Genomic DNA, 25,618 nt, shown 5'->3' with positions numbered 1-25,618 from the left:
TTCCGGCTCAAGGGCTCTAGAGTATGGGCTCAGTAGTTGTGGCTTACAGGCTTAGTTGCTTGGCAGCGTGTGGGGTCTTCCTGGACCAGGGATCGAACCAGTGTCCCTGGCCTTGCAAGGTGGACTCACTGGACCACCAGGGAAGCCTCCCCCTACCTCTGCCACCCACCACTTTGATTTTTAAGTGTTTTTTCTGGCCACTGCCTAGGATTCCATTAACCCTGTCAAAATTAAAAAGCCTGTTTCAATGGCAGAATAACCTACCTGCATCCCCAGATTGTTGAAAATAGTTACTAGAGCACTTTGAAAATATGAAATATCCTTCACCATTGTACTTCTCAAGCTGTAATGAAGAGAGTGTATTCAAAAGTCCTGTTACTGGAAATAAGGAAAGGATGAGTGAGTAGATAGATTTGATAAATCCATTCTAGTATTCCTGTCTCCCCTCCTCTATTTTTTTTTTTTTTTTTACAAAAGTTTATTGTTAAATGTACAATAGGTTCCAAGACAACACATCATTCTAGCTATAGGCGGCAACAGATATCATGGTAGGGAATCCAGGTGTTTAAACAGGAATGGAACTAAGGGTCATCACTGCCTCAGGCGCAAGGGAACAGCTTACTTTTTGCCAGATTTCTTAATTCCACCAGTGGCCAGGGGGCCTTTCCCCGCGGCCTTTGCTTTTAGCTCCTCGAGTTTCTTCTGCTCCTCCTTCTGCTTCTGCTTGAATGCCTTATCTCGTCCATCTCCTTGGCTTGCTTCTTGGGCTGCTTCAGGGGCTTCTTCTTGCCACCTTCGCGGCCCGACAAGGCGCCTGCCGCCCCTTCCCCAGACCCTGCCACCGGAAGCGGCCCTCCTCTATTTTATAAAAAGGAATTTCTTGCAACTTTATTCCATTTAGCACGGCCACCATTGAGTCCAAGTTTAGTTCAGTTCAGTTCAGTTCACTCGCTCAGTCGTGACCAACTCTTTGTGACCCCATGGACTGCAGCACGCCAGGCCTCCCTGTCCATCACCACACTGGAGTTTACTCAAACTCATGCCCATTGAGTCGGTGATGCCATCCAACCATCTCATCCTCTGTCATCCCCTTCTCCTCCTGCCCTCAATCTTTACCAGCATCACAAGTAAGTAAACAAACTATTAGAATCCCTCCCATCTGCCTGAGCTGTTGTTCAGTCTCTAAGTTGTGTCTGACTCTTTGAGACCCCATGCGCTGCAGCATGCCATGCCCCTTGTCCTTCACTATCTCCTAGAATTTGCTCAGATTCACACCCACTGAATCAGTGATGCTCTCTAACCATCTCATCCTCTAACCATCTCGACTCTGTCACCCCCTTCTCCTTTTGCCTTCAATCTTTCCCAGGGTCTTTTCCAATGAGTCGGCTCTTCACATCAAGTGGCCATTGTATTGGAGCTTCAGCTTCAGCAACTGTCCTTCCAATGAATACTCAGGGTTGATTTCCTTTAGGATTGACTGGTTTGATCTCCTTCTTGTCCAAGGGACTTTCAAGAGTTTTCTCCAGCACCACAATTTGAAAGAATCAATTCTTCAGCACTCAGTCTTCTTTATGGTCTAGCTCTCCAATCTATACATGACTACTGGAAAAATCTGCTTGAGTACCTTTCAATAAATTTGTTTCTACGTAAAAGTAATCCTCTTGCCCTAGTCTAAGACTTACCAAATGCATTGTCATTATATTCTTCAGGTTTTCGCCATGTAAATGAACAAAAGTTTTTGTTGTGTGAGGGCTTCTCTATTTGAGTTTGGCTTTGTAACTGGCTTCTGGATGCCTGCTCGGGTTTGACCCTATTTGTAGACACAGGGGTAAATGAGAAGCCATGAAAAGGAAGAATAAGGGAATTTGGCCGTCTCTTACAGGGTGACTGTTAAAGGCAAGATCATTAAAAGATTTCCAGGCAAAGCAGGAACATCTCCATCAGATATGTGGGTTGGGAGATTGCACTCCTGCTTGCAAGAAATGCTTGGTGAAGTGCAGAGTAGCCAAAGTTATCCCAATACTCCCTGTTTTCCCATTTCAGTTGTTGGACTCTTCCATTCTATCTCAGTTAATGCCTTAATTTTACATGCAGTCTGCTGATGCTGTAAATACAACTGAACTTTGCAATTTTGCAATCCACAGGATCAAGATTTTTAAATTTATTTTATTGAGGTACAATGTTGTGCTGGTTTCTGGTGCGCAGCAATGTGATTGAAGTATATATACACATACACATGTATATACATGCTACCCAGCTGAACCTTGTTGCTCATCACAGGTGTCTTGGTCCTTGGTGCAAGCTGGAAAAGAATTTCCAGATGTGAGGCAGAACGAAAGGAGAATGGAGTTTATTAGAGTGGGAGACACTGTTAGAACAGCGGGCTGTCTCAAGAGAGGGCGGACCCCTTTCGTAGCCAGTTTCTATAGCCTCCAGACAAAGAAAACTCCTGCTGGAAGGGTGGCATTAGATGATTGGTTAGGATGCTGAAAGGTGGGCATTTTACCTAATATGGGGTCAGCGAGCTGGTTGGTTTAAGTCAGGGGGGCTCAGGGGAACAGTTGCCATGGGGCTCAGTCAGTTCTGGAGGTGGCCTTGGTACAGGGCTTCACATCTGTGGCCTTGGTACAAGGCTTTACACCTATGACTTTGGTGTAGGACTCCATAACAGAATCAAATTTTAATCCTGATTTTATGCTACCTCAGTACCTAAAAGTTCTCATAGCACAAAGACAGCTCCTGGTTCTCTACTCTTAGTCAAGAATTTTATCTTAGGCCTGTCATTATCTTTCTGTTTGCTCCAAACATTGCAAAATGCATTTATGATGTAAAGTCTATTCTTCATTAACTGTGTTTCTGAAACTGTAAAATACTCCTGCCTGGTTTCGGCTTTATTAACATTAATTTTTATCTGTGAAAGTTATCCATAAGATTCTTAATTCTCTGTGCTTATCTACCTGCAGATACTTTTTTTTTTTTCATTTTCTGTTCTTTTTTCTTTTCTCTGCAGAGTCCTAACCACTGGACCACCAGGGAATTTTATGTCCTCTATTCTATCCAAAGTTTGTGATTTCTATTCTCAGCCACCTAGAGAGTTCAACTTCTCAGGAAATTCTTATTTTGAATTTAATTTTTGTGTGCTCGCTTCAGCAGCACATATACTAAAATTGAATTTAATTTTTGTGACACTTATAAGACCAGGAATAAAAAATATATCATGTGACTGTGTGGGCCACTGTCTCTAAGTTCAGGGTCCTCCTACAGTTCATTTCTACCACAGTTCGTGGTCAGTTCCTTCTCCATACATGTGGAAAAATATAAACCACCGTTACACAGTAGATGTGATGGCATGGGTAAAGGAAAGGAAAGAAAATATTTTTGATATAATTAGAGCAAATCAGGAGATAGAGGTAGAGCCTACAGTTCTTGTTTCTGCTAGTCTTGACACTGTAACTGGTATTTTCCTCCCCTGCCACCATTACAGGAAGAGTCAACTGTGACTCCATGTTGGATCTGTTCTTTTTACTTTAACCTCCACTTCCTCTTGCTTTTGTTCACTAAAAAAATACTGTTTATACATAATGAGCTGCCTCGGAGAACCCTGCCCTTCTACCTAAATATTAAACCAAAACGCCTTTGTTCAGGACCCTGTCCACCTGTGGGTGGCTACAGGAAGGAAGAAATTAACACATCTCCTCCCTGGGCTAGCCAGCCCAGGAGATATTTGCAAAATTAATGGCCTTTTAACTTCATTTCCTTACCTCCCCTACTCTGTTTTATAAAAGAACCTGGCATCCAGACTTGGCAATAAGATGGTTCATTTGAGACATTAGTCTGCCATCTTCTAGGTCAGCTGGTTTTCTGAATAAAGTTGTATTCCTTGCCTTAACCTCTTGTATTCCTTGCCCCAACACCTCATCTCTTGGATTTATTGGCCTGTTGTATGGCGAGCGGAGAGAGCTTGGACTCGGTCATACCTCTGATTCCATGTTTTTCCTGTCTTTGGCCCACACTACAGTTGGCTAAAGTTCTCTGCCAAAGGGGGCAACCAACACCTTTATTTCTGTGGGGCGTAAGTTCCTAGTGGTCCTGCCTGTAAATTTAGTCTGCTGATAATTTTGACCCTTGCACACAGTATACAATAAAGGACCCCTGGGACCGCCTGTGTGGCAGCGGTACTTTCCCAGCATCTATTGTGAAAGAGCAGCCTTATTTCCTCTTGATAGTCAAGGTCAGTTAGTTAGTGCCCCTCCTTACTTCCCCCTGCACCTGTTTGTTTAGTCCTGAGTTTCTCAACCTCTGTGCTATTGACGTTTTAGACCGGATAATTCTTTGTTGTGGGGAGCTGTTCTGTGTATTGGAAAATGTTTAGCAGTATCCCTGGCCTCTGCACGCTCGATGCCAGTAATAACCCTGCTCCCACCGTCCCAGGCGTGACAACCAAAAACGGCTCCAGACACTGTCAAATGTTTCTTAAGGGGAAAATCATCTTATGTTGAGAACCACTGGTTCAGTTGTTTGAAGAGTCTCCAAGGGACAGGGGAGAGTCTCAGCCTTAGTGATGACCAGAGTCTCCCTGAGAGTGTCCTTCTTTGGTTACTACCACTGCTGGGCCAGCAAAATCCACACTTGGAATGTGAAGATCTCCAAATAGCAGCCACACCGGCAGAGCTGGAGGGCAACTTACCACTAGAGTAAAGGGGTAATGCGTGTGAAGGGTGCTGGGCAGAACAAAAGGGTACAAGTTCAGTGCATTCATTTTACATTAAGCAGTGACCTTGTTACAGAAAATTTTAAATATACAGAGAGAAGGGGGAAAAAATCTCCATATACAAACATTTGAAGCCAAGTACTACTAATACTTTAAAAATAACATTCTCCCTTATTATAAATACAATGTATATTTGCTTTAGAGAGTTTGAAAAATGAAAATGAAACTTCCTATAATCATATCATTCAGAGAAAATCTCTACATTTAACACTGAAATATATTTTCTTCAGTCTTTACACCAAAGTTTAAAACCTGTATTTTCTTTTATAATATCTAAGCATTATAGGAATTTATACTTTAGAGAGTGAAAGTTCTCAATATTTCTGACTCCAGATATAACCACTGTTAACATTTGGAATATTCTTTCTCATATTTTTTTCCTATATGGTAACATAAATTACATTTTTTAAAAATTATGAAATAAGATCTAAGTACTGTTTTGCCCTTTTTTACCAAATGATATATCTTGACTATCTGTTAATGTAAATAACATCTTATTCTTTTAAAAGTCAATATAGTATTCTCTTGTATAAGTGCACCCAAGTTTAGCTAACGAATGTACTAGTGGACATTAATTTCCAATTTATTTTATTTTTTACTGAAGTATGAGTGAAAGTCACTCAGTCGTGTCCGACTCTTTGCGACCCCATGGACTATACGGTCCATGGAATTCTCCAGGCCAGAATACTGGAGTGGGTAGCCGTTCCCTTCTCCAGGGGATCTTCCCAATCCAGGAATTGAACGCAGGTCTCCCACATTGCAGACGGATTCTTTACCACCTGAGCCACAAGGGAAGCCCAAGAATACTGGAGTGGGTAGCTTATCCATTCTCCAGCAGATTTCCCCACCCAGGAATTGAATTGGGGTCTCCTGCATTGCAGGCAGATTCTTTACCAACTGAGCTATTTTTTTTTTTACTGAAGTATAGTTGATGTTTAATACTATATGTTACAGATGTATAATACAGTGGTTCACAATTTTTAAAGGTTATACTCCATTTATAGTTTTTTTTTTTTTGTCTTTTTTTTTTTTTTTTTTATTAGTTGGAGGCTAATTACTTCACAACAGTTCAGTGGGTTTTGTCATACATTGATATGAATCAGCCATAGATTTACACGTACTCCCCATCCCGATCCCCCCTCCCACCTCCCTCTCCACCCGATTCCTCTGGGTCTTCCCAGTGCACCAGGCCCGAGCACTTGTCTCATGCATCCCACCTGGGCTGGTGATCTGTTTCACCATAGATAGTATACATGCTGTTCTTTTGAAATATCCCACCCTCACATTCTCCCACAGAGTTCAAAAGTCTGTTCTGTATTTCTGTGTCTCTTTTTCTGTTTTGCATATAGGGTTATCGTTACCATCTTTCTAAATTCCATTTATAGTTTTTTAATTTAAATATTGGTTATATTCCTTGTGTTGTACATTATATCCTTATAACTCATTTTATACATAATATATGAAGTTTGTACCTCTTTATGTCCTGCCCTTATATACCCCTTCCCCTTCCTATTTTAAAATACAATAAACAGTGATGCCAGGAGCATCTTGCATGTATGCATGTGTGCATGTGCATACACAAACAAATATTTGCACAAATCCCGGTGCTTCTTAACTAGCCCTTATAAACATACAAACGTATTACATCAGTCACCTGTTTTTCTGGGTTGTGTTTGCAGTGAGTAAACTTGAGAGATGACGTAACATCTCTAAGAATAAAGCAAGCTTGAAAGTAAGTGAATGTGTTAGTAATGTCCCACTCTTTCTACCCCATGGACTGTAGCCTGGCAGACTCCTCTGTCCATTGAATTCTCCAGGCAAGAATGCTGGAGTGGGTAGCCATTCCCTTCTCCAGGGGATCTTCCTGACCCACAGATTGAAGCTAGGGATTAAATCTCCTGCAGGCAGGATTCTTGACCGTCTGAGTCATCAGGGAAGGCCCAAACACTTAGTGTTCCAAAACTACTTACTGCTTACTCTAAAAGCAGTGGAGCCTCTCCTTCAGTGCCCTTCAGCTGTGCCAAAGATTTGCTATGTGCACAGAATTCACCTGGGCTCCTCTGCATTTCTCCTATGGAAATTGGGAAGCAAAGGAAACCAATGCTACCTGTTACATTGCTTGTTGTGAGTAATTCAGTTTTTTATCTCTGACCCATGATTCTAACCTTCTCTGCTAGCATCCATGAAATAGTAAAAGGCTAATGTTGTTAAAGTGCTATGCTCAATATACCAGTAAATTTGGAAAACTCAGCTAGTGACCACAGGACTGAAAAAGGTCAGTTTTCATTCCAATTCCAAAGAAAGACAATGCCAAAGAATGCTCAAAGTACTGTACAATTGCACTCATTTCACATGCCTAGCAAGGTAATGCCCCAAATCCTCTAAGTTAGGCTTCAACAGTACTAGAACTGAGAAATTCCAGATATACAAGTTGGATTTAGGAAAAGCAGAGGAATAAGAGATCAAATTGCCAACATCTGTTGGATCATATGGAGAAGGCACTGGCAACCCACTTCAGTACTCTTGCCTGGAAAATCCCATGGACGGAGGAGCCTGGTGGGCTGCCGTCTATGGGGTTGCACAGAGTCGGACACGACTGAAGTGACGTAGCAGCAGCAGCAGCAGTTGTATCATAGAAAAAGCAAGGGAATTCCAGAAAAACATTTACTTCTGTTTTCTTGACTATGCTAAAGCCTTTGACTGTGTGGATCACAACAAATTGTGGAAGCTTCTTCAAGAGATGAGAGCACCAGACCATTTTACCTGTCTCATGAGAAACCTGTATGCAGGACAAGAAGAAACAGTTAGACCAGACATGGAACAATGGACTGGCTCAAAATCAGGAAAGGAGTGTGTCAAGGCTGTTTATTGTCACCCTGCTTATTTAATTTCTATGTAGAGTACATCATGCGAAATGCCAGGCTGGAAGAATCACTAGCCAGAATCAAGATGCTGGGAGAAATATCAACTACCTCAGATATGCAGATGATACGACTCTAATGGCAGAAAGTGAAGAGGAATAAAACAGCCTCTGGAAGAGGGTGAAAGAGGTCAGTGAAAAAGTTGGCCTAAAACTCAACATTCAAAAAACTAAGATCATGGCATCTGGTCCCATCACTTCATGGCAAGTAGGTGGGGAAAATATAGAAACAGTGGCAGACTATTTTCTTGGGCTCCAAAATCACTGCGGATGATGACTGTAGCCACAAAATTAAAAGATGCTTGCTCCTTGGAAGGAAAGCTATGACAAACCTAAACATGAATTGAAAAGCAGAGACATCACTTTGCTGACAAAGGTCCATATAGTCAAGGCTATGGTTTTTCCAGTAGTCAAGTCCTAAGTGAGAGTTGGGCCAGAAAGAAGGCTAAAAGCCAAAGAATTGATGCTTTCAAATTGTGGTGTTGGAGAAGACTCTTGAGAATCCCTTTGACAGCAAGGAGATCAAACCAGTGAATCCTAAATGAAATCAACCCTGAATATTCACTGGAAGGACTAATGCTAAAGCTAAAGCTCCAATAATTTGGCCACCTGATGTGAAGAGCCAACTCATTGGAAAAGACCCTGATGCTGGGAAAGATAGAGGGCAAGAGGAGAAGGGGGTGACAGAGGATGAGATGGTTGGATGGCATCACTGACTCAGTGGACATGAGTTTGAGCAAATTCTGGGAGATAGTGCAGGACAGGGAAGCCTGGTGTGCTGCAGTTCATAGGGTCACAAAGATTCAGACAGGACTTAGCAACTGAACAACAACTTATTAGCTTGTAAGTAAGGTAAAATTTCATACCTTGACAAAAATATAACTTTGTGTTTTATATATATATATATATAACTAAACACTATATAACTAAAGTGTTTTTGTCAAATGTGTTTATAATGGTTACATAATTACCATTCCAATGGATACATCATAATTTATACAACTTACCCTTGCTTATTCTTAAACAGAAAATTGTTTCCAAATTTAGCTAGGCTCTAGTATGTTGAATTCATATCTAAGTATAGTCTTTGTTTAAATTTCTAGGTAGCTGCCTAGGATAAATTTTAACAAGTGTAATTGCTTAGGTCAACTGGTATAAACATTTTTAAAAGTCTTCTTTTTAATTGAAGAATTGTTGATTTACAATATTATAGTAGTTCAGGTATACAACATAGTAATTCATTATTTATGGATTACACTTCATTTAAAGTTATTACAAATTAATTTCTATATTTCTCTGTGCTGTACAATACATCCTTGCATCTTATTTATTTTATACATAGTATGTTTTAATCCCCTCCCCCCTCTTGCCCCTCCCTCTGACTCTCTCCCTGTTGGTAACCAGTACTTCTTTTTTAATTGAGGAATTAAAAAATTAATAGTGAATTTACAATGTTGTGTCAGTTTCAAGTGTACAGTAAAGTGACTTAGTTAAATATTTTGTTCTTTATATCTGTCTGTTGCTGCTTCATTGTATTGATTTCTCTTTTTAGATTCCACATATGCGACAACATACATTTCTCTGGCTGATTTATTTCATTTAGCATAAATGAAGTCTATCCATGTTGTTGCAAATAGCAAAATTTCATTCTTTTGTGGAGTGTATTTCATTGTAACACATCTTCTTTATCTATTCATCTGTTTTCCGTGTTGATGGACACTTGGGTTGCTTCCATATCTAGACTATCATAGACAGTGCTGCTATGAATGCTGGGGCACATGTGTCTTTTTGAATTGGTGTTTTTGTTTTCTTTGGGTATATACTGAGGAATGAAATTGCTGGATCATGAGGCCATTCTATTTTTAGTTTTTCTGAGGACTGTGTTTGCTGTTTTACATAGAGGCTTCTCCAATTTACATTCCCACTAATAGTGTATGAGGGCTTCACATTATTTTAAAAAGTCTTAGTACAAATTGCCAAAGTGCTTTCTAGAAGAGTTGCTCCAAAATGTATTCTCATTAACTTTGTCTCCAGCTCACTATACACATGTGAGCAAAATACATTAACATGTTTTTCTGTGTATTTTTTAATACCAGTTGTGATCAAACTAAATTCAACTTCAACTTTTTTTTTCACTTAACTAATCATACACTTCTATGTGTTACAATACCTTAATATCATTTCCAAATACTCACTTTAGTCATTCATTTATTATTAGATACTCATTTACCCCTCTGTTATAATGCAGTTATAAAAATCTTAAACATTTTTTAAAAGTGTACCTTTGTGCATAACACTACCCTCAATACTGCACAAGATAACTACACAGACTTAGTATTCAAGCTTTGCTGACTCAGAATAATGTCTACCTACTAGTCAGATAACCAATTTAATATGTAAAAAAAAGAAGCCCACTCATAGCACTTCAAAACTGTAAAGTTCATCAACTCAGTCGCTCAGTTGTGTCTGACTCTTTGTAACCCCATGGACTGCAGCATGCCAGGTTTCCCTGTTCATCACCAACTCCAACTTGCTCAAACTCATGTCCATCAAGTCAGCAAAGCCAGCCAGCCAGCTCATCCTCTGTTGTCCCCTTCTCCTCCTGCCTTCGATCTTTCCCAGCATCAGGGTCTTTTCCAATGAATCAGTTCTTCACATCAGGTGGCCAAAGTATTGGAGTTTCAGCTTCAACATCAGTCCTTCCAATGAATATTCAGGGTTGATTTCCTTCTGATTGATTGGTTTGATCTCTGTGCAGTCCAAGGAACTCTCAAGAGTCTTCTCCAACACCACAGTTTAAAAGCATCAACTCTTTGGTACTCAACCTTCTTTATAGTCCAACTCTCACATCCCTATATGACTACTGAAAAACCATAGCTTTGACTAGATGGACCTTTGTTGGCAAAGTAATGTCTCTGCTTTTTAATATGCTGTCTAAGTTGGTCACAGCTTTTCTTCCAAGGAGCAAGTGTTTTTTAATTTCATGGCTGTAGTCACCATCTGCAGTGATTTTGGAGCTCCTTAAAATAAAAAGTCTCTCACTGTTTCCATTCTTTCCCCATCTATTTGCCATGAAGTGATGGGACCAGATGCCATGATTTTAGTTTTCTGAATGCTGAGTTTTAAGCCAACTTTTTCACTCTCCTCTTTCACTTTCAAGAGGTTCTTTAGTTCTTCACTTTCTGCCATAAGGGTGGTGTCATCTGCATATCTGTGGTTATTGATATTTCTACCAGCAATCTTGATTCCAGCTTGTGCTTCATCCAGCCCAGCATTTCACATGACATACTCTGCATATAAGTTAAATAAGCAGGGTTGCAGTATACAACCTTGACATACTCCTTTCCCTATTTGGAACCAGTCTGTTGTTCCATGTCCAGTTCTAATTTTGCTTCTTGACCTGTATACAGATTTCTCAGGAGGCAGATCAGGTGGTCTGATATTCCCATCTTTTTAAGAATTTTTCACATAGCATAAAGTTAATAAAAAATAATGAACCTAGGAATAAATATAATCAAAGTTAAGCAAAACTCAATCAATGAAGGACTTTAAAAAACGAAATTAATCAGGAGAAATTACCATAGTTAATAGAGTTAACTCATTGCCATAAATTCTCCCTCAATTACCCTATATACTCAGTGCATTTTAATTAATAAATTGACAAGGTTTTTCCTAGACCTTGGAAAGCCAGTTTCAAAATAGGTAGGAACCATATGATCTAGCAGTTCTATTCCTAGGTGCATACCCAAGAGAACTGAAAGTGTATGTTCACATACAGACTTGCAGGCAAATGTTCACAGCAGTATTTCTCATAATAACCAAAAAGTGGAAACAACCCAAATATATATTAACTGATAAACAAAGCATAGCACATATATATATTACATATACATATCTTTACAAAGGAATATTATTCAGCCATGAAAAGATTGAAGTGCTGATATATGGCATGAGGTAGATGAATTTGTAAACATTTTGCTGTGTGAAAGAAGCTAGACACAAAAAGACACATATTGTATGATTCCATGTGTATGAAATATGCAGAATAGGCAACTCCACAGAGACAGAAAGTAGATCAGTGCTTTCCAGGGGCTGAAGAGGGAGGATGAGAAATGTCTGCAAATATGCTACCTATATACAAACAAACAGACCAGAGGGACAGAATAAGAAACTCAGAGACAGAGCTAAGCATGTATGCAATATTGATGACCTCTGTGTTGCTCTAAATAAGTGGAGAAATGATAAAATATCAATATGTTGTCATGAGACAATCATTTATCAATATATACACTTATTTCAGGTAGATTGAAAACATAAATGGAAATGCAAGTTTTATACTTGTACAAGAAAATATAGGGTGATATTTTCATAACCTAATGTGAAAAGTGAAAGTGTTAGCCACTCAATTGTGTCCAGCTCTTCGTGACCACATGGACTGTAGTCTCCAGGCTCCTCTGTCCATGGAATTCTCCAGGCAAGAATACCTGGAGTGGGTAGCCATTTCCTTCTCCAGAGGATCTTCCTCACCCAGGGATCAAACCCAAGTCTCCTGCTTTGCTTCTTTACCATCTGAGCCACCAGGGAAGCCCCCAACCTGATAGAGGAAAGACTTTATTAAACAAGGCATCCAGTACACAAATAATACAAAGGAAAAAATCGATAAATTTGACTACATTAAAATTTAAAGCTTCTTTTAAACTAGTTACTATAGCAAAACTAAAAGATGATCTACAGATGGGGACCATGTAGTTGCATATCATTAGCTCATTCTTTCAACAAATATTGAATGTGCACGCTGTGCCAGATGGTATATGACAGCAAGTTTGTCTGGTGGTGGGAATGATGCAGAAGAAAACAAACAAAAAGTGTATACAGAAGAGAAAAGGGAAGAATTCCTGGCACAAAGGGCAGGGCAAATACCCCAGATATTGGCATGGCCCATTTGTTCTGCTCCTTCAGATCTATGGCCACATGTCCCCTTCCTAGGAAGGCCTTTTCTGACCATCCTCTCGCAGTTGCAACTCTTAACCCCATCCCAGGAAACCTCACTCTTCATCTCTTCTTTTCTTCATTTTTTCTTTATAGACATTATCACTTCTTAGTGCCAAATACTTTATTTATTTTGTCCTTCACTTGTCTCCTTTCACTAGAAAATAAACTTTATAAGACCAGAGATCACCAGTACTTAGAACAGCATCTAATAGGTTGGTGCAAAAGTAATTGTGGTTTTTGCATTGTTGAAATTTGCCATTTGATATTGGAATATGTTCTGTATAAATTTGGTTATGATATACATCATTTTAATGTGCATTTTTCACTTTATGTTTTTTTTGCTAATGACTTTTTACTTGGTGTTTATTTTATATTTATTTTAGATTATGGAAATGTTGTTAGACAAAGAGCAAATTCAAGCAATTTTCTGATTTGAGTTCAAAATGGGTTGTAAAGCAGTGGAGACAGCTTGCAACATCAACTGCGCATTTCGCCCAGGAACTAAGGAACATACAGTGCAGTGGCGGTTCAATTTTGCAAAGGAGACGAGAGCCTTGACATTGAGGAGCACAGGGGCTGGCCATTGGAAGTTGACAATGACAACTGAGAGCTATCATCAAAGATCATCCTCTTACAACTACATGAGAGGTTGCGGAAGAACTCAACATCAACCACTTTCCAGTTGTTCAGTATTTGAAGCAAATTGGAAAGTTTAAAAAGTTCCATAATTGGGTGCCTCATGAGCTGACCGGAAATTTTAAAACAAATCATCATTTTGAAGTGTCATCTTTCCTTATTCAACACAACAACAACGAACCATTTCTGGATCAGACTGTGATATGCAACAAAAAGTAGACTGTGTATGACAACCAGCGATGACCAGCGCAGTTGCTGGACTGAGAAGATGCTCCAAAGCACTTCCCAAAGCCAAACTTACACCAAAAGGTCACGGTCACTCTTTGCTGGTCTGCCGTCCATCCACTGCTGGTGGTCCACCACAGCCTGCTGAATCCCAGTAAAACTATCACATCTGAGATGTATGCTCAGCAAATGGATGAGATGCGCTGAAAACTACAATGCCTGCAGCCGGCACTGGTCAACACATGGCCCGATTCTCCACAACAGTGCCCGACTACACATTGAACAACCAACACTTCAAAAGCGGAACATTAAAGTTTTGCCTCATCCACTGTATTCACCTGACCTCTGGCCAACCAATTACCACTTCTTCAAGCATCTCGACAACGTTTTTCAGGGACAATGTTTTCATAAACAGCAGGAGGCAGAAAAATGCTTTCCAAGTGTTTGTTGAATCCTGAATCATGGATTTTTATGCTATAGGGATAAGCAAACTTATTTCTCTTTGGCAACAGTATGTTGATTGTAATGGTTCCTATTTTGACATAAGAAAGATGTGTTTGAGCCTAGTGATAATGATTTAAAATTCAAGATCTGAAACCACAATTATGTTTGCACCAACCTAATATAACATGGTAGGTGCTCAACAAATACTTCTTGAATAAATAAGAAAATACATGTGTCCTTAATGGCACAAATCATATTGCATAAGGTATGCACAGAAATACTTGTTGAAGATTACTTGATCCTTAAAGAAGAAATACTTTATATATAGTTTGTTACAATTATAACTGTGGCACTGGAAAAGACTCTTGAGAGTCCCTGGACAGCAAGGAGATCAAACCAGTCAATCCTAAAAGAAATCAACCCTGACTATTCATTGGAAGGACAGATGCTGAAGCTGAAGCTCCAATACTTTGGCCACCTGATGAGAAGAATTGACTCACTGGAAAAGACCCTGATGCTGGGAAAGACTGAAGGAAGGAGGAGAAAGGGACAACAGAGGATGACATGGTTGGATGGCATCACTGACTCGATGGACGTGAGTATGAGCAAGCTCTGGGAGTTGGCGATGCACAGGAAAGCCTGGCATGCTACAGTCCATGGGGTTGCAAAGAGTCAGACATGACTGAGCAACTGAAAAACAACAACTAATAACATTGAAGTATTTCTACATATCTACATGTATATATTTACAGAATTTGAAAAGATTGTTTCCCTTCACTCTTTTAAAAAACTGTTTATAGCTTTATTGAGATATGGGCTTCCCTGGTGGCTCAGAGGTTAAAGTGTCTGCCTGTAATGCAGGTGTCCTGGGTTCGATCCCTTGGTCGGGAAGATCCCCTGGAGAAGGAAATGGCAACCCACTCCAGTATTCTTGCCTGGAGAATCCCATGGAGGGAGGAGCCTGGTAGGCTACAGTCCACAGGGTCGCATAGAGCTGGACATGACTGAGCAACTTCACTTCACTTTATTGAGATATAATTCACCTATTTTAAAGTTCATCCAATTCAAATGTTTTTACTATATTCACAGATATGTGCAAGTATCATTAGTCAATTTTAGAACATTTTCATTACCTCAAAAAGAAATCCAATGCCCTTTAGCTATGATTCTTCTATCCCCTGCTCCCCATTGCTCTTAGTCCTAAGCAATGAATCTTTCTGTCCCTATGGATTTGTCTGTTCTAAACATTAGAAATGAATGGAATCATGTATGTGGGCTTCTGTGACTGACTTCTTTCACTTAGTACAATGTATCTGTAGAGTAGCATGGATAGTATTTCATTTCTTTTTGTTGCCAAATAATATTCCATTGTATTGTTGTTGTTCAGACACTAGGTCATGTCTGACTCTTTGTGACCTCATGGACTGCAGCACACCAGGCTTCCCTGTCCTTCACCATATCCAAGAGTTTGCTCAAACTCACGTCCATTGAGTCAGTGATGCCATCCAACCATCATATTCTGTTACCCCCTTCTCCTCCTGCCTTCAATCTTTCCCAGCATCAGGGTCTTTTTTTAATGAGTCAGCTCTTCACATCAGGTGGCCATTATATTGGAGCTTCAGCTTCAGTATCAGTCCTTCCAATGGATATTCAGGGTTGATTTCCTTTAGGATTGACTGATTTTATCTGCTTGCTGTCCAAGGGGCTCTCAAGTGTCTTCTCCAATACAATTCAAAGGCTCAATTCTTTGGTGCTCAGCCTTCTTTACAGTCCAATTCTCACATCCATACATGACTACTGGAAAAACCATAGCTTTGACTACATGGACATTTGTTGCAAAGTTATGTCTCTGCTTTGTAACAGACTGCCTAGGTTGGTCATAACTTTCCTTCCAAGGAGCAAGTGTCTTTTAACTTCATGGCTGCAGTCACAGTCTGCAGTGATTTTGGGGCCCAAGAAAATAAAGTCTGTCACTGTTTCCCCCTTTTCCCCATCTATTTGTTATGAAGTGATGGGACCAGATAACATGATCTTAGTTTTTTGAATGTTGAGTTTTAAGCCAGCTTTTTCACTCTCTTCCTTCACCCTCATCAAGAGACTTTTAGATCCTCTTCACTTTCTGTCACTGGAGTGTATCTGCATATCTGAGGCTGGTATTTCTTCCAGCAATCTTGATTCCAGCTTGTAATTCATCCAACTCGGCATTTTCATGATGTACTCTGCATATCAGTTAAATAAGCAGGTGACAATATACAGCCTTAATGTACTCCTTTCCCAATTTGGAACCAGTCTGTTGTTCCAGGTCCAGTTCTAACTGCTGCTTCTTGTTCTGCATACAGGTTTCTCAGGAGACAAGTAAGCTGGTCTGGTATTCCCATCTTTTGAAGAATTTTCCACAGTTTGTTGTGATCCACACAAAGGCTTTAGCATGGTCAATGCAGCAGAAGTAGATGTTTTTCTGGAATTCCTTTGCTTTTTCTATAATCCAACAGATGTTGGTAATGTAGTCTCTGATTCCTCTACCTTTTCCAAATCCTGCTTGTACATCTGGAAGTTCTCAGTTCATGTACTGTTGAATCCTTACTTGTACATTTTGAGCAGTACCTTGGTAGGCACATGAAAAGAGGGCAATTGTCCAGTAGTCGGAACATTCTTTGGCATTCCCCTTCTTTGGGACTGAATGAAAACTGACCTTTTCCAGTTCTGTGGCCACTGCTGCGTTTTCAAAGTTTGCTGACATCTTGAGTGCAGCACTTTAACTGCATTATCTTTTAGGATTTGAAATAGCTCAGCTGGAATTCCATCACCTCCACTAGCTTTGTTCATAGTAATGCTTCCTAAGGCCCACTTGACTTCACACTCCAGGATGTCTGGCTGTAGGTGAGTGACCACACCATCTCAGTTATCAGGGTCATTAAGACCTTTATGCATATTTCTTCTGTATTTTTGCCATTTCTTCTTAATCTCTTCTGCTTCTGTTAGGTCCTTGCTGCTTCTGTCCTTTATTGTGCCCACCCTTGTATGAAATTTCCCCTTGGTATCTTCAACTCCGTTGTACTGATATACCATATTTTGTTTCTCCAGTCATCTACTGATGCAAATTTGAGTAGTTTCCACCTTTTGCTTCTTATGAAGAGTGCTGCTATGATCATTTGTGCATAAGGTACACACCTAGAAATAGAATTATAGGGCCATATGCCAACTCCATGTTTAAGTTTTGAGACTGCCAAACTGTCTTCTATAGTGATCGCACATTTTTACATCCTTCCTACCAAAATATTAGATGTCTAATTTCTCTGTATCCCCACTAATACTTGTTATTTTGTGTAATTTTTTTTATTATAGCCATCCTAGTGGGATGCGAAGTGGTATCTCATTGTGGTTTTGCCCATCCCTATTACTCCCTCCAATACCACTTCCTTCTTCAATAAAGATGTAGAACATTGATTTCCTATTACTTTCTAGCATTGCTTGAAAAATATATCTGTGAAATGGTATGTGTACACTTCACAATATCACTTTAGATCCTACAGGTATCTTTTAAATATTATGGTTATCATTTTAGAAATGGTCACTCAAGTTTCTGGCAATTTCTCATAATTCCCTGTCCCACCTAGTTCCTGGACACCCTGCCCCCCAGTTTATGTAATAAGTACATAATAAAATAAATGCTGCAGCACAAACTCTTGTGATGGCCTGCATTTCATCTGTTACTTGACTGCTTTCCTAAGTAACCAAAACCAATTTTTGCATGTGGTATTTTTTCCTGTAAAGGTGACAAATGTTGAGGATTTATGGACTGAATAAAAACAGGTGCATTTAAAAGGTGTAGGACTTTATACAGTCAAATGTGGGCAGAGAGAATGCAATATGAAGAAAGAACACCATTCCAGAAGTGGAATCTTACTGAAAATCTTTTACCTTCCTTTCCCCAACTTAGGGTGGTAGCTTTCCCTTAGAAACAAAAGAAAATATGTTCCACTAAGTATCAAAACTGTGTTTATGCATTTGCAGCAATAAAACAAGGAGACAGGGTGGAGATGCCTTCTGCAGGTGCCACACAGGTTGAGAAGCATTTCCTGACAAAGGAGTAGTTACAGCTGGGACACCTGGGGTAAAGACATATGCAAATGAGTACTGGGAAAATATTCCTGGGATTCACCTCCATTAAGTATTATACTTTGAGGCATCATTATAGGTTATGAAACTTAGTGTTCTAATCCTTATACCTATGAGAGACCAGTGAAAAGCAGTTCAAGAAACACTGCTGAGTTGAACAGATGAACAGGAGTGGTGGCTGGAGAAAGAAAAGGATATGATGGATCCAGGTTTTGGAAAGTTGAGGTCTTGTGAGCTGCTATACCAGTGGAGTGGGGAAAAATACTCTTTTCCCACCAAATAGTTCAAGTAAGCACTAACTCTAATGTCGTAAATAAGTAACTTCCTTGGATGTAGAAGGAGTCCCGTTAAAATGATTACAAATATATGAAAGTTGTCTCTCTCGCTCTCTTTTTTTTTTGCCATGGTCAAGCCATCTCTAATCAAAGAGTAGAAGACCACTGGATAAGGGTCAGTAGGATCAGACTTCACACAAACTCGTAATTTTACGACCAACATCATCAGCAAAGCAGTTCAGTACATCAGCAAAGCAGTTCAGTCCAGGTCTTCAGGAGCCTACTTTATCCACAAAGAATCTGGCTAATTGATACATGTATTCAAAGCTGCAGAGACGTAATGGGTGGTGGTTCCCAAGCTTCTTGCTCCAGAGCTGAAGAGACCCTAGAGGTTAGCTAGAACAGAAAACCTTCCTAGACACAGGTCTGTCAGGCGCTCGAAATCACTGCCAAGTTATTTCATTTCAATCACTGCTCCTAAGTAAACAAGGAGGAAAGACTGTGTATATAAAGTGCCCACAATAAAGAGGTTATTTAGGGAAAACGTACTAATATAGTACTTGTGTTTTCCCAACCCGCCCCAGGCCGTCCAACTAACGAAGCCTCAGCCTGAGGTCTACCCTAGAGGATGCTGGAGCGCATGTTCCTTTCGGAAAGCGACGGTGGGAAGAAGGGTATCAAAGCTAATCTTTAACTGAGACTTTACTATCTGAAAGACTCTTCTGCGCTTCGTAGTGGTAACTCATTTAATGGTCAAATAATCCTACGAGACGGGTCCAAATTTACCCCTATTTTACAGATGAAGAAATTGAGCTAGAGATGAATTACTTCCTTAAGGTCACACAGTCACTCAGCGACGGAGACCTTCGCGAAAGCAGGCATTCCGGAGAGGAGCACAACGCGGGGCACAGGAAGAGGGAGGGAGAGGGGGAGAGGGAGGGGCGGGAGGAGGACACACAGGGGAGAAAGAACCAGCAACGTCTTGCACTGATTGATATGCATATTTTCATCACTTTAGCTGCTGGCGTCACCGCCAGGAACGGAAAAGACTCCTATCTCGGTAAAAGGTGCAGCCTCGATCACAAGAAAACCGTCGCAGAGGAGACGCGGGGATGCTCCCTTTCTCACCCGCAGTTTCCCCGTCGCCGCAGGGCCGCCTCCAGCGGCGAACTACAACCCCCACTATGCACCGCGCGGGGGCCAGGGGCCCATGCGGGGGGCGCACGCGAGGGTGTTCCAAAGGCGCCTTGAGAAAAAGGAAAAAAAAAAAAAAAATCATACATCTTTCGTCGCTTTCCAGACTTCACACTGCTCTCACTCTCAGAGGGATGCAGTCGTCTTTTTTTCTGAGCAGCTAATACGGAAAAGTGTGTAAAGTCGCTTCTGCTTCAGGCGCAGGAGAGGGCAGCTGCGATAACAGCGCCCGGGCGCGAGGTCCTCGGGCCAAGCGCCGGGCAGAGGCAGCGGAGGCGGGGCGGGGACGCGGCCGGAAGTGTGCGCGGGCGAAGAGGGAAGCCTGAGTGGTTGCTGGCGCGCGCTTCCGGCTAGTGCGTTGACGTCGGCCGGCTGTTCAAGGCGCTGCTGAGGGCTTTTCGGCCGCCGCCGCGCGTTACCCTGCTCGCCCCGAGGCGCTTAGTCTCCTCTCTTCTCGCCGTAGGCCGTGAAGACATGAGCAGCAAAGAAGGTGGCATCCTCAATAGCTTTGGGCGTGATTTATTTATTTAATCCAGCCTTTTGGTCAAATTTTCCACTTCCCACCCTTGAAAGATGCTTTCTCCCCTCGCAGACTCGGGGGGCGGCGGCCCTGGTGATTTCCCCGGCCACATTGGCCCTATTTACCTCTTTTCCTTAATCCTCGAGCCATTTTTATCTTAGTTCGGTGATTGCCCCATGTTGTTCCAGATCAGGGAACCCATTGTGGGAGGTTTGGATGAGCTTAACGTTTGGGAGGTGGTCGGGGAAGGTAGGGCTGCATTTCTGTTCGTTTGCTGAGAAAGTCTCTGTGATGACGGCCCAGGGGAGGTCTGGCTTTAAGGAAGAAAGGGGTTTACCTCTAATATGTGTTGTCAAGTCCTGGCGATGGGAGAGCCCTGTCCAACCTTTTTTTCCTTCTCTATGTAAGGATCAGGAGGGTTCAGGAAAAGGAAGCATGACAATTTCCCACATAACCAGAGAAGAGAAGGGAAGGATGTTAATTCATCTTCACCTGTGATGTTGGCCTTCAAATGTAAGTTCTCTATCATGTAAACTGGTGAAGGGAAGAGAACTAAAGAGGTTGTAAAAAGGATCACTTATTTATGTTATGCTTCAGTCTCTTGAGACTTTTCCTGGAGGTTTTGCAGTGGTGCTCGGTCTGCTATGAAAATTGAGATTACAGAAGTCTTGACTTTTTTTTCCCTTTTAAGTTTCACAGGTAAACATTAATTAATATCAGACTTGCCACATGACTGAAAATTACTGTACGCCTGATACACAAGCATACATGTCAGCAGTATACATACGGATAGTTGGTTATTTAATTTTTAACGTGTATTGGTTTTGTTTTCTCCGCTAGGCTTTTGGAGACTTTTTATTTTTTTAAAGATTTTCTTGATGTGGAACGTTTTTAAAGTTTTTATTGGATTTGTTATAATAACTACTTCTATTTTATGTTTTGATTTTTTGGCCGTGAGGCATGTGGGATTGCCGACCAGGCATCAACCTCACACCCTCTTCATTGGGTGGTGAAGTCTCAACCACTGAACCAGGAGGGAAATGCTGTATTTTTGTTTTCACTATACCTCTTTGCAGAGAATGGGCACTCAACTGCATGTAAATTATACGTGAATATTTATTCCCCGATTCTCTTTTCTCAGTATATTAACTTGGGAAAATTGTTCCTCATTGCAAAACAAAATATAAAACAAAATTCATGTAACTCTTGTCTTCTGTCCAGCATGCTATTTTTTTTGGACACACTGTGGCAGGCAAGATCTTAGTTCCCCTACCTGGGATTGAATCCATGCTCCTTTGCAGTAAAATCACAGAGAGCTAACCACTGGACCAGCAGGGAATTCCCCCAGCATCCTTTTCTTTATAGTTTCTGTAGTTCAGGAATCCAAGGGAGGCTGAGTTAGCTGTTGGTTCAGATAACTTGGAGGCACCTGAAGACTTGAATTGAGTTGGAGGATCCACAACTGTCAGTCACTTAGGTCTTCTGCTAGCAGTCAGCTCTGTGTTCCTCCATGTGGACCCCTCCATGGTACTACTTGAGTGTCCTTGTGTTACAGCATTTGGCTTCCTCGGATAGAGGAAGGGAGGAGAAGACCACAGTTCTCTTATATCCTAATCTTGGATATCATACATGTCACTTTTGCTATGGCTTATTAGTTTGAAATGAACTAAAACTCAGCCTCATGTTTGAGAGAATGGGAATTACGTGCCACTTTTTGAAAGGAGTATTAAGTAAATTGTGGACATATTTGAAGATTGTCACAGCACATAACAGTGATCTTCAATGGTGTAAGACAACTACTTGTGATTGAGGAAAGAGCGTATTGATAGAGCTATATACGCAGTGGAGAAACTATGTTGGGTCAGGTGTTCCCTATCGTTATGGGCTCACACACTCCATTGCTTGTTTCCAAGCATATTTTGCTGTCTTTTGTTTCTACCTGCCTTTGTCTTCATAGTTCTTTAGGCTTGGAATAGCTTCTAGCTTGGTGCCCCCATTGCCCAGCTGATGTACTGTAGTTTTTTTTAAGACCCATTCCAAGTAGCTTCTTCCTACTTCTCTGATTTTTTTCTGATTTTCCTCCCAAGCAAATTTGGTGACAGACATTGCGTTCATTGAACATCCACCCATTTAGTCAAGACGTATTTATTGAACATCTGTGTTCTAGCAAGGTCTTCCGAGGTGGTGCTAGTGCTAAAGAATCTGCCAGCCTATGCAGGAGATGCAAGAGACATAGGTTTGATCCCTGGGTCGGGAAGAGTCTCTGGAGTAGGAAATGGCAACCCGCTCAGGAGTTCTTTCCTGTAAAATCCCATGGACAGAAGATCCTGTGGGGCTACAGTCCATGGGGTCTCAGAGAGTCAGGACTGAGTGACTGAACATTACTAATACTGTGTTTTAGCATCTGTTGATAGTGAACAAGAAAAACATAATTCCTGCTTTACTGAACCTTTTCTGTATATTTATTATAGCATGATCACATTCAATTCTTTGTTTCCATCTCTGTCTCATACTGGACTGAGCTTGAGGATAGAAACTGCCTTATTTAACTTTTTATTCATAGTATCTAATTCACAGTGGTCATTAATATAGTCAAAATGTGAATGTATTTGATTGTCTTCAAATATTAGGCAAAATCCTAGCCTAATTATTATCTCAGTAATAAAAGACGGGACGTATTTAGGCCTTTATCAGCTGCTAATTTGGTTAATAGTTTATTCAAGTTCTGAATAAACTTTTGTATTCCCATTCAAAGCATGTCTGTGGAGTGCCAGGCAACTTGTTAGTTCTTTGGAATGATAATTTTTCTAAAATAAAGTGGTTATTAAGTAAGTGCTTTATGGGTGTTTCAACAGCTAGGGCTTGAGAATTCAGAAAGTTGATGTTATTAAGGTTTATAAGCATAATTTGAAAATCCTGGTTTATTTTTTCTGGATATTTATATTGTACATGGTAAGGTAATTAAAAATAACTTTACATAATTTAGTGAAGTAGTTGAAAGTAGTTTTTGTAAGTAGTTATATGTGATAATTTTGTGGTAACAATCTCTTTATTAGAACAGATAATTTGTTACAATATATATATCTCATTATGAGGCTCTGAGTGGTGAAATCCAGTTAAGGCATACCTGTATTTAAAGAAAGAATATCTTGGTTAGCCGCAGAGTTTTTGATTTCCAGGTACTTTAAAAGTAAATAAGTTGATTTCTCCTATATACTGACAGTATTATTTCATTATACTTTCAAATGTAGAACAAGCATGCTTATGGTCATAATAATGTGTTTTTAGCATTTCAACAGGAACTTGATGCAAGACATGACAAATATGAGAGACTTGTGAAACTTAGTCGAGATATAACTGTTGAAAGCAAAAGGACGATTTTTCTCCTCCATAGAATTACAAGGTAAGTAAATATCTTTAAATTTGTTACAGTTGGATACAGGCTGATAGGTATGTTATTTTTATCAGTAAGTCACTGGGCAGTAACTAGCTGACTTTTTGAATACCAGGATCAAGAGGATGTTAGTAGCAGGTAGATTTTAAGAATAAACATTTTTTAAAAAATAGGAAGTTTTTGTTATTTTCAGGATAGCTAAGGATTTGTGTCTTGTTAAGATCATTCACAGAGATAAACTATTGTTTGTGAACATATTTAAACTTTAATGGTTTATTAGAGCCTGTTAACATTAAAGCTTTTCTTGGATATGTGAAAAAATGTTAATATTAGGTAAACGTTGCATTCTGCTTATCTTCCCATTCATTTTTCAGTTCATTGGACATTGGGCTTTCAGCTTCACTGAATTGAAATTGCCTTTATTCACTCATATTGATAAATCTAGTATATACTCTTCTACTGTTTTCTTATTTACATTTTTCAGCGTGTGATAGTGTTGACTGTTGAATTCTTTGGGGTTTAATTCTTCCACCTTCAGCTCTGTGACATTCTTAATCTGTGATTTGACTGTTTTTCTAGGTGAAAGTATTAGTAGCTCAGTCATGTTTGGCTCTTGTGACCCCATGGACTGTAACCCACCAGGCTCCCCAGGCAAGAATACTGGAGTGGGTTGCCGTGTCCTCTTTCAGGGGATCTTCCCGACTCAGGGATTGAACCCCGGTCTCCTGCATTGCAGGCAGATTCTTTACCGTCTAAGCCACCAGGGAAGCTTAATTCTTTGCAAGTTCCCCCACCTTCAGCTCTGTGACATTCTTTCTGTAAGACTTTACTGTTTTTCTAAGGAGTTCTGTATGTTTGATAGATTTCTTTGTTGCAAATAAAAGAAGCAAACTTAAACTAGCCTAGATTAAGAGGAGGGAAGTGGAATATTTTATGAATGTAGCTGGGTATCTCCAGTTTCTCATCTTTGTTTCGTATTTCATTTGACTAGCTTTCTTTGCTTTTCTGTTCTTCATTGAGGTAGAAATCATCCACCCTGTAGCTCACAAAGAGAGATTCTTGTTACATTGCCAATTCCAAAAGCCTCCAGAAGGCTAGCGAGCATTGGCTCCCCACTGTGTGTCTGACAAAGTATTTAAGCAAGTCCAAGTGTAATTTATGAGCTTTTTATTATTAAAGTAGTATTGAAGTATTCTATTCACGCACAACTTTTAAGGTAACTCTGAAATACTTTAATTTTCATTCCATTAAGTGAAAACAAATTTGCCATATGCAGATTAGTGGAGTGTGGCACTGTTAACCTTTTCTTCTTTATACTTGATTCTAAAATTAGTTTTTTGCTTGTTTTTTGAACCAGTTTTCAGGTAGCTTATACACACTTGAGCTTGTATTATGAAAAAAAGCAACACTGATCTGGTGAATTATGAACACTTTTTTCAAAGTCTTTTTGAAAAAACACTTTTTTCAAATGTCTTTTTTCAAAGACATTTCAGTTCTAAAACAATTGTCAACGCATATATATGGAATTTAGCAAGATGGTTACGATAACCCTATATGCAAAACAGAAAAAGAGACACAGATGTACAGAACAGACTTTTAGACTCTGTGGGAGAAGGTGAGGGTGGGATGTTTCGAGAGAACAGCATCGAAACATTTATATTATCAAGGGTGAAACAGATCACCAGCCCAGGATGGATGCATGAGACAAGTGCTCGGGCCTGGTGCACTGGGAAGACCCAGAGGGATCTGGTGGAGAGGGAGGTGGGAGGGGGGATCGGGATGGGGAATACATGTAAATCCATGGCTGATTCATGTCAGTGTATGGCAAAAATCACTACAATATTATAAAGTAATTAGCCTCCAACTGATAAAAATAAATGGAAAAAAATAAAACAATGGTCAGTATTCAGCAGTTTAAAGAAATAGTAAAACTGTAACAGGAGAATTTCATATTTTGGAGAAAACCGTGTGTGTAATGTCATCTTGTGGTTGTCTACCAAAAAATAATAAATATTCATTATAGTAAACTTAGAGAATAATAATCTTTAGAAATAATAAAAATGACAGAGAAGTTAAGGTACTGAGTGAAAGAACTCAGTGAATGAAGTAAACGGACATTTTATGAAAA

The 25,618-nt window shown here is 40.1% G+C and overlaps 1 protein-coding gene and 1 pseudogene across 2 annotated transcripts in view; one reads left to right on the top strand and one right to left on the bottom strand.

Annotated features, from left to right (window-relative positions):
- Positions 1-453: 453 nt before the first annotated feature.
- On the bottom strand, positions 454-13,920 carry LOC122709185 (annotated as a pseudogene).
- Positions 13,921-19,910: 5,990 nt separating this feature from the next.
- Positions 19,911-25,618, top strand: part of TSNAX (translin associated factor X) — a 41,307-nt gene continuing 35,599 nt past the window's right edge. For both annotated transcript variants that reach the window (XR_006345374.1, XM_043925919.1), the window contains exons 1-3: positions 19,911-20,066; positions 20,505-20,609; positions 23,385-23,499. Coding sequence is in view for 1 of the 2 variants with exons in the window: in XM_043925919.1 (XP_043781854.1) it covers positions 20,051-20,066; positions 20,505-20,609; positions 23,385-23,499 (236 nt within the window). In the remaining variant the exon portion in view is untranslated. The remainder of the gene's footprint in view (positions 20,067-20,504; positions 20,610-23,384; positions 23,500-25,618) is intronic.

This window comes from Cervus elaphus, chromosome 15, assembly GCF_910594005.1.
Source record: "Cervus elaphus chromosome 15, mCerEla1.1, whole genome shotgun sequence".
NCBI classification, from domain to species: domain Eukaryota; kingdom Metazoa; phylum Chordata; class Mammalia; order Artiodactyla; family Cervidae; genus Cervus; species Cervus elaphus.
This window is presented reverse-complemented; position numbering and strand designations above follow the sequence as displayed.